Raw genomic sequence first — 13,986 nt, 5'->3', positions numbered from 1 at the left:
CACTTTGTGTCTCAGCGTTGCCTGTGAAACGCCATTTATTCGCTTGGCATGCTGAGCATGGAACCAGATTTCTTTCTTTCCAAGTAGTTTTGCTAATTTACAGAGAGAGAGACAGACACATACATACAGGGCGAGAGAGAAAGGGAGAGAAGTGAACAGGGAGTGGCAGGATTTGAGCCAAAAGAGAGGGGAGGAGGAGCGCTCCCCATGCCCCAGGTTGCCGGGCGGAGCGCGGGCTCGAGGTGCGGGCTCCGGGGCCGAGCGCACGCCCGGGAGGCGGGAGGTGGGCAGCAGCGCCCCCGCCTGGCCCCTGTGCGCCCCGACCCGACGCCTCCCCGCCCGACCAGGTGCCTCGAGAGCGCACAGCTGGGAGGGCTCTCCCGGCCCGGCGGCACCCGCGCCCGCGGTGTGCTGGGGCGGCGTCGACGGTGACTGGCGGGGCGCGCGGCGCTGCCTCGGCTGCCGGGTAGCTGCGGCGAGCGCGCGGGCCGGCCTGGAGTCGCCGGGCTCAGCCGCCGCGCCTGCATCTCCCCGCACGCCGCGGAGGCGCTCGGAGACAGACCGCGCGGGGGCGCACAAAGCGGCCCGGGGCGGCCGGCGCGGCGCGGACCCTCGGTGGGCAGCGCACCCCCGTCTTCCCGGCTGGCGGCTGCAGGGAGCTCCGGCCCGCGGCCCCTCCGCCTCAAGTCTGGGAGCTGCCGGCCCCACTCTGTCTTTGCCTATGGGGATCCGAGAGTTTCCCGGAGGCGCACCCAGGGGCAAGAGCATCGCCGTGTGAGTAGCGCCCCGGGCGTGGGTGCGCGAGCTGGCGGGCGGGAGGCCGGAGCGCCGGGGTGGCCCTTTGCAGCCGGGACACCGGGCAGTCTGGGGCTCGGGGACGGGCTGCGCGCGCGGCGAAGCTGCTCCGGAAGTTTCAGTCCTTCTGTCCCTCGCCACTCGCCCCCACCCGCACTGCTCCGGGGAGCCCAGGGTAGGGCACTGGGGGCAGCTGCCCGGGGAAGTGGGTGAGAGGCGGCTGGAAGAGAGCAGCGCGAGCTCTGCCGCGGCGCTCGCCCCTGGAGGGCCCCGGCCGCGCTCTTGCTCTCGCCCTGGGATCTGCTCCTCACGAATCCCCCCTCTCTGTCCGTGCTCCCCCTGCCCACCCACCTGCCCGCGGCGCTTGCTACCTCAGTGGCATGAGGAGGTCACCAGACGTCAGCCCTCGGAGACTGTCCGACATCAGCCCCCAGCTCCGGCAGCTCAAGTACTTGGTGGTGGACGAGGCAATTAAGGAGGATCTGAAATGGTCGCGCTCCGTGGAGGATCTCACCAGCGGGCCCGTGGGGCTCACGTCCATTGAGGAGCGGATCCTGCGCATCACTGGCTACTACGGCTACCAGCCCTGGGCAGCGAGCTGCAAAAGTAAGACCCCCTCACGTCATTTTCCTCTTCCAAGGGTCTGTCTCCTTACCATGGCAGCCTCGGGGAGGGCACGCAGCAAGGCGCCCAGCCACCCCAGCCGGCCCGCCCTGCACGCTGACAGACCCGGGTTTGTAACTTTGAGGAAGAGACCTGGAGACGGAGTTCTCCTGGACCTCTGGGGCTTTCTGATGCGTTCTTTTACACCCTTCGTCTCCCACACACAGGATCTCTCTGTGTCCTTACCTCCCTCAAATATGGGGGACACTCCTATGTGGCCGACCGTGGGAAACAGATCTGAAACTCAAAGTATCCCGGACAGTGTAGTTTCCCCGCAGTCCTGAAAGTCTCACAGGGCCCTGGGTCAGGGCTCAGCAGGCTCAGCTGGAGATACTAACTTATGGGCCAGGATTTTAACTCTTCCTTGCGCCTCCATTACGTCTCCTAGCCCTGTAAATGGAGGACAATTGTTGGGGTCTTCATTTTAGATGCTATTCACGCCCTTTTCCCCTGGATTTTATCCGCCTTCAGTTAAGGAGGTTCTATAGGGATCACTCTAGATAGTGGTGAATAGTTGGTGTCAGGTGGAGATGCTGAAGTGGTTTTCTGCCAATGGGCCCCAGCTGATGGCTTTGAGGGTGCTGTGATCAATTAGACATTATCTTATTTGGTGGATAAGATGAATGGACTTACTTGGTGGACATTTCTTTTTCTTACTTTGCAAGAGACAGGTTGATTATGATGAAGTCCAGATATTTATAAATATAACCATAATTAAGTGTTCTCATCACTGTAGTTTGACATAAGAGATTGCCATTTGCCACCTCAGTCAGTATGAGAAATGGGCCTTGACTTATTTCATTTGTAATAAAGACTAGATTAATATTGTTGATTTTGAGTTTTTTTCAACCTTTTATTGCTTAAAATTGAAACATACTTTATTGGTCTTTAGGGGGAAAAACCGGGCTTTTGTAATTTAATCATGTTCATCACAAAAAAAAAAAAAAAGTCTATCTTTAGGTTATTCCTAAAACCTTTGAGTCCAAGCCAAAGGTCAGTGGTATGCTAGCAGATAGCTGGTTAGTTTTAAATTACTTGCAGGAAGAAACATAGGATTTGAATGTTTTGTTTTCATGCCCTTACTTGCTTTTAAAAGACAGTGTTGATTGCATTTCATTGGGTATAAGCCTTTAAAAAAATTGTCTGTATCTCTTCCAATCTCCTGCCTCTGCTGCTAAAACTGGCTTTAGATTACAAAAGAAAGACAAGGGGCCAAATTCTCTTTTCGTGTGGAAAACACTGGGTATGGGATAACAAAAATTAAACTCCCTCGGAATCCATATTTCTTGTGAGTATGGATAGAACACTCAATTTTTATTTCTGTTTTCTAAATTTCTATTAGAAAATAGCAATTTTCTCTTCTTATTTCCATGTTCTGCGTCCTTAATAACGAAAGACGGTGGTACAAATGACAGCCTTCATGAAGTCATCTCTTTAGTCCTTGCAGTCATAAATAGATTTTATCTTTATAAATCTATTTGTGACTGGCTCTATGTGCTTTGTGGAAGTTATCACCAAGGTTTGTGATTTGGGGGCTTGGCAGAGAGCTTCCAGCAGTGATGACTGTTTGGTACAAACATATTTTGTGATTAAGACGAGAAGGGCCAGTAGAAATAGAGTCCCTTGCATCACCAGAGATATTCTTAAATGCCCTCTCTCTGAGGCTTTATTGAAAGAGTAATTATTAGCAGGCAAGGCTACAGTGTTCACTGAAATATGAGTAAAATCAGCTCGTTCCACTTTCTCTATTCCTGTGAGGATTCTTCTTTATTCCAAGGTATTTCCTTGTTATTATAACGCTTTAGGTGACAACTGACATTTTGGTGAATTAATTAGTTGTTATGTTTAAATTTAGAGAAAGTAATGTTTATTATTGTAGCAAAAGAAGTTTTTTATTTTATTTATTTATTTTTGAGATGGAGCCTTACTCTGTGGCCCAGACTGGAGTGTAGTGGTGCGATCTTGGCTCACTGAAACCTCTGCCTCCTGAGTTCAAGCGATTCTCCTGCCTCAGCCTCCTGCCTAGCTGGGATTGCAGGCGTGGCCCACCACGCCTGGCTAATTTTTTGTGTTTTTTGTAGAGATGATGTTTTACCATGTTGACATGGCTGGTCCTGAACTTCTGACCTCAGGTCATCCACCCACCTTGGTCTCCCAGAGTGCTGGGATTACAGGCATGAGCCACTGTGCCCAGCCCAAAAGAGGTTTTAAGGCAGCACTTTTGCTGTTTGCCATTTCTATTCAATTAATAATAATAAGAGGCTTATCTATTACCTGTAGGTATCAGTTAGTTGCTTTATTTGTTGGTTAGTAATTGTACTCAATGAAGAGATGATAATTTGAAAAACTTCTCATGATCTCCAGAGGGAGTTATGGAAGTTCTAAGCTATTATGTCGCCTTTCAGTCATCTTTCAAAGTTATTTATCTCTGTTCCAACTGAAGGAGTTGCCAGTGAAAGTTTCTAGACTCTTTGAGGGATGTAAGTCACTTGCCCTTGTAGCAGCAGAAATCATCTGAATGACCAAATAAATATTCATTTGTATCCTCTTCATTTTTAGATTTTGTTTGTGTTGTTAAGATAAATGAGGTAATTGTGAACAGTACAGAAATTACCTTTGCTCAGTATTCTCAACTTAATCAGTGAGATTCACAAGTTTCACTCTACACAAGAGAATTTTGTAAAAGATTCTTTTTTTGAAAGGGAGTCTCTCCATCGCCCAGGCTAGAGTGCGGTGGCGCAATCTCAGCTCACTGCAACCTCTGCCTTCCGGCTTTAAGCGATTCTCCTGCCTTAGCCTCCCGAGTAGCTGGGATTACCAGTACCCCCCACCATGCCTGACTAATTTTTGTATTTTTAGAAGAGACAGGGTTTCACCATCTTGGCCAGGCTGGTCTTTAACTCCTGACCTCGTGATCCACCCGCCTCGGCCTCCCAGTGAGATTACAGGCGTGAGCCACTGCACCCAGCCTTCTTTTTTAAAAATCCAAGAGACTCCTAGGTCTGGAAAGGATGGCTTCTATGGAACATTCAACTGAGAATTAAACTATAAACCAGTAAGTAGGAAGGGCCCAGTGGCTAAAGTCCTCCAAGCTCCACGTTCCATGTTTTTTAACCAAACCACTTGGCAGTATTCCTGGGAATTCTTCAAATTATTTTCTATGAGTGGAGCCAGGGCCCAGAAAGCACCTGGGCCACAGGAGGGGTTCAGTAAATATTTGTTGAATGAATGGATGGCTGCTATCTGAAAGCGTGACCTCTGGGACAGGGAGCTTTGAATGCGCCTCTGTAGTGATTTGTATCATTTACTTCTTCATGCTGACTTCCTGTTAGTGTGGAATCGCTTTACTCTTTCCTGGTTCTTCCATCACAAGTGCTTCCTGAACCATAGACTGGACCAGAGTTCTTGGTGATAAGCTTTGGGTGAGCCCAGGGTTTCTCAGCCGCAGCACTATTAACCCTTTGTGCTGGGTAAGTCTTTGTTGTAGGGAGCTGTTCTGTATGTCACAGGACGTTTAGCAGCGTCTCTGGCCTCTGCCTATTAGATGTCAGTAGCTTACCATAGTGCCCCCTAATTTGTGGCAACCACAGTATCCCGTGGGGGCGGGGCTGCCTTTAGTTGAGACCCACTCGTTTAGCAATTTGTGCTGCAATAAAACTCCCTTTTGCTGCCCAATAATGCTAAACAAGCAAGCCCACCTTACAAGTTCCTGACAGTCTCCCTCCTTCACCTTTCTTCCTGTGCCACTTTTTAGGTTTTCAGGATGGCCAGATAGAATAATTACCACCACTGGTAGTGCAAGTGTCCTCTAAAGATTTGAAAGAGCCTCCTCCTTCTGCACCTGGCATGATTCCACAACCAATCATCATAAATTGATGCCCTGTAGGAAGTGCTTTAGAATTCAGTAGACTCTGAACAGTTTCTTTTAATAATTTATTTGTCTTTCCTACCTTTTGCCCCAGTAGAGGAGAAATGACTGATCAGCATACCTTCTGCTTCCTTTTCCTTTCTCATTTCTCTGGGGTGGACACCGATTAAGGAGGAGATGGCTAGAGATGGGAAGAGGAGAATCAAAGACCAGGAAAAATCTGTATAGTGGACAGCCAACCCCAGGCATCTTATAGGGTGGGGCAGCCGGTGGCATTTCCACACAGGCATGATCAAAGGAATATATCTTGGAGATTCCAGATAGAGTCTCTGCTGTGGGATGAGGGAACATCTACTAATACTCCTTTATTTTCATTTATTTATTTAGCAAACCTTTTTTCAGCATTCAGTGTATGTCGGAATAGAGAGAGAAGTGATAGCAGCAGGAGCTCACTGTCCAGGTGTGCCTTCATCTAGAAATACAGGTCAACACAAACCTGCATTGGAACACAGACATACTAAGGGTGGACAGGATGTTTTACTTTGCAAAAGGTTTCCCTAAAGGATATTTTCAAATAGTGAACTCTTAAACCTTTTTCTGGGAAAAAAGACCCCGAAAAATTTTAGGAACAACTTTTTTGAAGGGGATCAAACTTCTTGCTTAGCAGGCATTGTCATTATCATTTGAGTAGATTTATACGCTATGTTGAATATCAACTATCATTTACTACAGGTTCTGATGTGTTGAGATTTAAATGATTTTTTTTCAGACTGAATAAATTGAGTTTTAAGGCATTTGTAGGATGGAGAGAGGGTCAATCTTAAAAAACCGACTGTCTCTAGCCCACTCCAGCCCACCATCAGCAATGCGAATGTGGGACAGGAACATGCAGGTTACTGAACAAATCCTTGCTCTCTGGGTGGAGGTTTTCTAGTTCAAGCTGAAAAAAGGTAGGACATTGAAGAACACACCTGGTCAAGGAAATTGCATGTTTCAGGATTCTCCAGATTTAAACGTTGTAAAGGGTTTGTGTGAGGTGAGAGGGAAGGGTTCACGAGGAAAGGCGATCTTCCTGCTGTCCCTGTTAGTTCAGACTGAACTGTGAGTATAGGTTGCCGTCGTAGATAACCAGTGCTAAATGGAACAGTGCCTTATAGTATCATTGAATTCATGGTGAGCAGCTTTTGTTTGATCCTCCTAAAATAGTAAAGGTCAGGCCAGCAATTCGAAAATGACCCACTTGTAAGAGATTTATAATTTGGTTGTAAAAGTTTATTCTAGAATGGAGCTTGGCATATGAAATATGAGTTGGAAAAGATTTTAGAAGAAAAGAGAGGGCTTGAGGGGGTGAGTTGAGCATTAGAACACAGCATTTTTTTTTAATTGGGTCAGAGAATTAATTTTATTCCTGAATATGCTAACAATTTGTGAATAGTTTCTGAGTTGATGTAATGAAGATTCAGAACTATTACCTTTTAAGGAAACAGGATGATTGCAGCTCACTCAGATCATTGCCGTGGGGTTAGAAGTCCTTCACACCTAGGCATGTGCCTTTATTTTCATTTATTCATTTAGCAAACTTTTAAAGCATTTACTATGTGCCAGAATACAAAAATAAGTGATGGGAGACAGTCCTCACCCTAAAAGCTTTCCAACTAGAACAGGTAAAATCTGAAGTACACATATGGTGGGGATGGGGAGATGACCTGACCTCCGTGAAGTCTTCCAGGCTTAGAGGCAAGGGCAAGGAGAGTTCTCGTTGCTCTTCAGAAGTCCCTTCTGGGTCTCATTAAAAAGAGGTTTGTCCAAAACACTCTAGCTTTGAGCCTTGGTCATTTCCTTAAGCAGCTGGAAACAGTCAGGTTAGTTGCATTCAAACATTAATTCACATGCATATTCACTGTTGATGTTTGTAAACATTTTACTGGGAGCTGTTAGGGTGCTCTGGCCCTGCAGCCCTGAGGGATGTCTGCTCTGTTTTGTTTTGTTTTGTTTTTCATGTCTGGAGGAGCAGAGGAAATGGAATTCACATATATATGACAAGTTCACTGCTATGAGCCTCTAGTTTCTCATCTATAAAATGGGAGATAATAGAACTACTTTCCAGGATTGTCATGAAGATTAAATGAAATACAGTAGTCCCGCTTTATCCAAGGGAGAATGCATTCCAGGCCCTCCAATGGAGACTGTGGATAGTACTGAACCCAATATGCACTATGTTTTGCTCTTATACAGTAGTGAGCAGGTGGTATAGACAGCGTGGATACGCTGGACAAAAGGATGATTCACATCCTGGATGGGAAGTTTCGAGATTTCATCACATGACTCAAAATGGCACACAATTCAAAACTTGTGAAATGTTTGTTTCTGGAATTTTCCTTTTAATATTTTCAGCCCATGGTTGACTGAGGGTAACTGAAACAGTGGGAAGCAATTCAGTGGATAAGGGGGGACTTGTCCACTGTCTGTACAGCTGGCATCTATTAATGCACCTTTATTTTCATTTATTCATTTAGCAAATCTTTTGAGCATTTACTTTGTGCCAGAATGCAGAGATAAGTGACAGCCCACACAGCCCTTGCTCTAAAAGCTTACTAACTGAAACAGGTGAAATCTGAAGTGCTTGTATGATGTGATAAAGATCAGTTTGTGGTGCCTGAAGAGCCCTTTCCCACATCGGTGAGTTCATCTGTCAGCTGGAGGAGTCATTCACAACAGGAATGGAGGGGAGGTTTGCATTCCAGGTGAAGGGACAGCCTGTGCACAGGAATGTAGTCAGGTATCGCTAGAAGGTAATTCTGCTTGATTGGAATATCATGGGGCAGAAGTGTAATGTATGAAGTTGAACTTGTGAGCAGAAACAGACTATGATATATTATGTTCCAGTCATCTGATCCCTATCACCTTCTTCACCCTGGTCCCAGCCTAAGCATCACCTCCTCCCAAAAGCCTTCCCTGATTAGCAGAAGGGCTCTTGCGTCTCCTGTAGTGTTGGTGGTGGGTGCCTGTAATGCCAGCTATGCGGGAGGCTGAGGCAGAGAATTGCTTGAACCAGGAAAGGCCAAAGTTGGTCCTGGAGATCACTTCTTTTACATTGTCATGACTAGTTTAAGAATGTGGCTGAAGCTCTTGCAGACAGAAAGCTGTCTAGGAGCAGGGCTTATTATTGTGTCTCCAGCCCTCACTGTGGTCTTGGCACATAGAACTCTGGTGATTCTATCCCCAGTGCACAGAGTATCTCAATCAATAAACATTTGTTAAATGTGCTAATAAAAGACATAAGTGGCCATTTCCTCGTGCACATACACAAATGGCTCCTAAGTAAGCATCTACATTTCTGTGGGGTTTTCCAGAATTATCCTGCATGGAACCATTTCTAATTGCAATTCCTCTGTCAAGAAATGGGACTCCCATTGCTGGTTCTCTTCAGTCTTCACTTTAACTCTGCTAAAAACACCGACAAGTAATCACACTCCTAGAGCTTATGTTATCCAGTCTTATATCAGGGTGTTCTGTCCAGTTTTGATAACTTTACATTAAAAATGATATGGAAAAAATGAACAAGGCCCCAGGAAATAAGAAAAATATGTATTGATGGAATCAAATATGTGCTTTACAGGCAAGGTTAAAGGATTAGGGGAGGAGGAGATTAGGTAAGAACGTGACGTGTCTTCATGAGAACCATCAGAGCAGACACCTTTGGAATGTCTTTCCAGTTCAAGACCCCTTAACTGCCCTGCACTACATCCTCAGTTTGGGTCCTTAGCAGCCAGAATGGCATCTTCCTCCTGGGCAATGTAGATTACACCAGGGGTAGACCCCTGATCCATGCTGACTCACTCAGCTTCTCTCTCCTCCAATTTGAGATTAACACCGGAAAGTTGGGGTCTAGTCTGACAGAGTGGTCCATTGAGTGGAGGGGGCTATTCTGCCTCCCACGTGGATAGAGAGGCAGAGAAAGCTAGCCTACGTAAAAGAAGGAAGTGGCAGGTATGTAAAACAACTCAGAGAGAGGGGTGGTGCTTTCCAGGATTCCATGCTGGGACCTGTTTCCCTCCTACATCAAGGTCTTGCTGCAGCTCCTCCTCCAAGCCCCTGAGACACCAACTGTTGCATTACAACAGCCTTCTTCTTGCTAAGTGAGCAGAAACTGGGTTCTGTTCTGTGCAACTACAGGATCCTCTCTGGATAAGATTTCAGAGCCGTTTCTGTTCAAGCTCATGCATGACAAAATAAGGATCTACATACCCATGAATTTCCAACTGGAAATACAGAATCACTGTCTGACTACTAAGATCATAAAGAAAGTCAGGAAGCCTCAATCACTGGAGAGATTCGGAAAGATGAGCTGGATTAAACACTTACTTGTCCCATAGCAGGAGGACGAACAATATTTCCTTTTTTTTTTTTTTTTTACATGGTGTTTTTTGGTTCAAAGCAGTGGCAAATGTGCATTGATTAATAGAGCAAGGGTCCAGTTTTGTTTCATGATCTTACTGCAGAGCCAGAAAGGGATTTGTGCACTTAGGAGCCTGGTAAATTATTCTGGTAGATGATGGTGGCAAGCACTAAAACAATTGCCTAGGACATAGGCACAGATTTTTTTTCTTTCATGCAGCTTAATTTATGACAGCATTTGGGAGTGGAGGAAATGAATTGCTCTTCCCAGGTGATTTGCAGTGTTTAAAGCTAGAGGCTATTTTGGACTTCTCAGACAGAGGTATGCAATACAACTGCTCACAACAGTTTTCTGAGCAGTTTTGACAGATGTTTTCTGTGACATTCAAATTTTCTCCTTGTCAATCTGCTATGTACCATTTCCAGTACTTCACTAGATCAGGATCTATCAAGAAACTATTTTTATCCTTCTTCACCATCTTCTTGTAGCAATGTAGTGTTATAAAAATTCAGGTCTATCCTCAAAGTTTTATTCAAAAGGGTCAGAAGAAAAATGTTTCTTAGTGTATGTCAATTTTGCTACCTTGCTTTCTTCTCAGAAATTGAGTCAGCTCATTTTTTACGAATGTATATTAAGATGTCCTCTTCTTAGCAAGGTATGGTGGTGCATACCTGTAGTCCCAGCTACTCTGGAGGCTGAGGCAGGAGGATCACTTGAGTCCAGGAGCTCAAGGCTGCAGTGATCTATGTATGATCACACCACTGCACTCCAGCTTGGATCACAGAACAAAACCCTGTTTCTAAAAAAATAAAAATAAAAATAAGTCCCTTTTTTAAAAAAAAGAAAAAAGGAATAGAATGATGATGGTAGGTGTATTAGTCTGTTTTCATGCTGCTGATAAAGACACATCCAAGACTGGGCAATTTACAAAAGACAGAAGTTTAGTGAACTTACAGTTCCCTGTGACTGGGGAAGCCTCACAATCATGGCGGAAGGCAAGGAGGAGCAAGTCATGTCTTACACAGATGGCAGCAGGCAAAGACAGAGAGTGCTTGTGCAGGTGAACGTCTTTTAAAACTATCAGATCTCATGAGACTTATTCGCTCTCATGAGAATAGCACATAAAAAACTTGCCCCCCGATTCAATCATCACCTCCCACTGGGCCCCTCCCATGACATGTGGGAATTCAAGATGAGATTTGGGTGGGGACATAGCCAAACCATATCAGTAGGTATGAGACAGTTGAGTTTTGTGCAGCATTCTGTTCATGCTATGCATGTGTGGGAATTTAATGAGCCTTTTCCATGGCAAAAGTGCATTACACTGGTGTGCAGTACCAAGGAAGAACTGAAGTCACTTCCTATAGACTTCCTTTTCTTTAAAGAATTGGCCAGATAAATAGTTTAAGGGCTTTTAAATGACATATTCCAGAACAAAATATTTCAAGGGTTTATTCAAATACTTTAAGTCAACATTTTGTTTTATCAACCATTAAATGTAAAAATCTTTTATTTACTTATTTATTTTTATTTTTTAGAGATAAGGTCTTGCTCTGTTGCCCAACCTGGAGTGCAGTAGATAGTCATCACTCACTGTGGCCTCCAACTCCTGAGGTCAAACAATCCTCCTGCTTCAGCCTCCTGAGTAGCTGGGACTATAGGCTTGCACCACCACACCTGGCTAACTTTATAAAAAAGTTTGTAGAGACCAGCATCTCGCTATGTTGCCCATGCTTATCTCAGACTCCTGCCTTCAAGCAGTCCTCTCACTTCAGCCTTCCAAAGTATAAACATCTTATATAGGGTTTATCTGATTTAGCAGTGGGTATGATTTCAAAGTTACACGTAAATGAAGTGTATGTAATCACAATTAACTTGTAAAAATCCTCAGAAAATATAGTACTGGTATACAAGAAAATGTGTTTGTTCTGTCTGCAGCTGACATTGTATCTGGTGATTGCCTCCCAATAAACGTGGAAAAGTTCCTATGTAGTACTTCACTAGAAGGTGAAGAAGGAATTCTTTTCAACAGGACCCACCACCACCATGTGGTCCCTTTTGAGAAGCCCATGGACAAGGCGGGGGCTCCAGAAAATCATTGCATGAAATTTCAGACACCATTCATAGAGGAATTCACTTGTAAATGGGCTGGAAGCAGATGAAACAAAGGAACCAACTGTTGAATGTAAATTCGTTTGTTTGTTAATCTATTTATTCAGTGGTTCATTCATTCCGTCTTCATTCAATCATCAGATAATCCACAACCTCTAAAAAGCAGTAAATGTATTAGCTCCTCAGGTGAGTATATACTAAATATATGTTATAGCTGCTGTTCCCTAGAAAACAGCGTAGTGGGATTATAAGACATGCACTTCTCCATCCATCAGTTGATTGGTTTGGCTCCATGCCATACTTTCCTTATCTTGGAGGCTCTCTCACAGGTGCAGTAAATGTCTCTTTTTGCTCCTTCTCTAAATATCTTGGGAGTGTTTTCAACGAACATTGACCAGCCTTAGACTAAACTCTATATTGTGTACATAATTTTGCATAATGTTTTATTGTAGGGCACCATAAACAGCTTCTTAGCTACAGGGGACGATACTTCAGGGAACTTCTTTTTCTCTTTTTTTGGAAACTTGAGCTCTGCTGCTGTAATCAGAATTCTAATTTGTTCATTTGGTATATCCCAGCCATTAAACACTTTTTTTTCTTTTTCATGAAATCATGCAATAGTGAAGATTTTTGACCGGGCTGATGAGATCAAGCTATTAAACCAGTGCATTTCTCCTCTAATGTTTTATGCTGCTGGCATTCTCTTTCTTTCCTGCTCTAAGAAAGCTAGCCTGGGATGTTTTTCTTGCTCTAACCAGGGTGTCTAGCAGAACTAACACGGACTAGAATTTAAAGGAGCTGGGATGCGCTCCTAGCTCTATCTTTCCTCTCTCTCACTACTGTACATTATGCCTGTGCAATTTCTCCGATTCCTTTGGGAGAAAATTCCCAAGTTCATAGAAATGATCTTTTAAAGCTGTTTTCTTGGCTGTTGTGCTTCACAGTAATAGCACTCTCCAATTCATACAGATGTGAATGGAGCAGTGTTTCTAAGGGGCATGTCTACTTTTATACACTCACAAAAAAACAAAATGTCCTGGTGAATGTGACTGTTACTTTACAGAATGTTGAGAACAGTAAGATCTGAAGTTTTGTTCAGCAGTTTCATGCTTGAGTCGATCCTGGAATCACTTCCCATGGTGGATACATGTAAGTCTCGGGGACTTGGCTCAGCTAAAATACAGGGTAAGGTTGGGTTGTTAAAGGATTATCCCTCCTGCTCCTCTCTTCCTGACTTGCTTGCTTCTGTCCTTGATCCCCACCTTTTCTTCCTGCTGAGCATGTGGAAGACTGAGTCCGAAAGCGAAGACTGTGTCTCTTTGGAACAGATGACTCCTGATGGTCAGCAGGTGGTCTGAGGTCACTTGAATACCCAGGACCATGCCCTGGATTTCTTGATGATTTTTAGGCTGACATAGCTTCTTTGTAGGGAGGGAGGAGCTTAGGCTGCCAGAATCTCTTGGCCACCTGTGCCCGATAAGACTGTAGTGGGTGATAACAGTTATCTTCTGGTAGCTTGGATCTCTTGTCCCGAGACCTCAGCAGTGCACTGAAACTGCCTCATTTTCTATGTGGAGGTGTCTGCTTGGTTTTGGGGGAAACATATCTGTAAAAGACATTTTGGAGGCAGCTGGGAAAATTTGAAGGTCTACTGCTTATTAAATTATTGTAGGGGGGCCGGGTGCAGTGGCCCATGCCTGTAATCCCAGTACTTTGGGAGTCCAAAGTAGGTGGATTGCTTGAGGCCAGGAGTTCAAGACCAGCCTGGCTAACATGACAAAACCCCATCTCTACTAAAAATACAAAAATTAACCGGGTGTAGCAGCGGGCACCTGTAATCCCAGCTGCTTGGGAGGCTGAGGCAGGAGAATTGCTTGAGCCTGGGAGGTGGAGGTTGCAGTGAACCAAGATCGCACCATTGCACTCCAGCCTGAGCAACAAGAGCGAGACTCCATCTCAATATACATATATATGGGGATATTGTTATTTTTTGTGCTTAATAATACTAGTGTGATTATAGAAGGTCCTTATTCTTAAAAGAATAGTACTAGTACAGTTATAGAAGGTCCTTATTCTTAACAGATGCTGAGATATTTAGGGATAAAGTGTCATTTTTTTCTGTAATGTACTTTAAGTAGTTCAACAAAAA

General features: G+C 44.7%; 1 protein-coding gene across 1 annotated transcript in view; it reads left to right on the top strand.

Moving 5' to 3' along the window:
* The first annotated feature begins 326 nt into the window (after positions 1-326).
* SLC35F3 (solute carrier family 35 member F3) overlaps positions 327-13,986 on the top strand; it is a 351,050-nt gene continuing 337,390 nt past the window's right edge. Inside the window, exons 1-2 of the mRNA XM_032242317.1 lie at positions 327-774; positions 1,172-1,401. Of these exons, the coding sequence (XP_032098208.1) occupies positions 722-774; positions 1,172-1,401 (283 nt within the window). The 5' untranslated portion in view covers positions 327-721. The remainder of the gene's footprint in view (positions 775-1,171; positions 1,402-13,986) is intronic.

The sequence above is a fragment of the Sapajus apella genome, unplaced genomic scaffold (assembly GCF_009761245.1).
Source record: "Sapajus apella isolate SASKATOON/1434 unplaced genomic scaffold, GSC_monkey_1.0 scaffold49, whole genome shotgun sequence".
NCBI classification, from domain to species: domain Eukaryota; kingdom Metazoa; phylum Chordata; class Mammalia; order Primates; family Cebidae; genus Sapajus; species Sapajus apella.
This window is presented reverse-complemented; position numbering and strand designations above follow the sequence as displayed.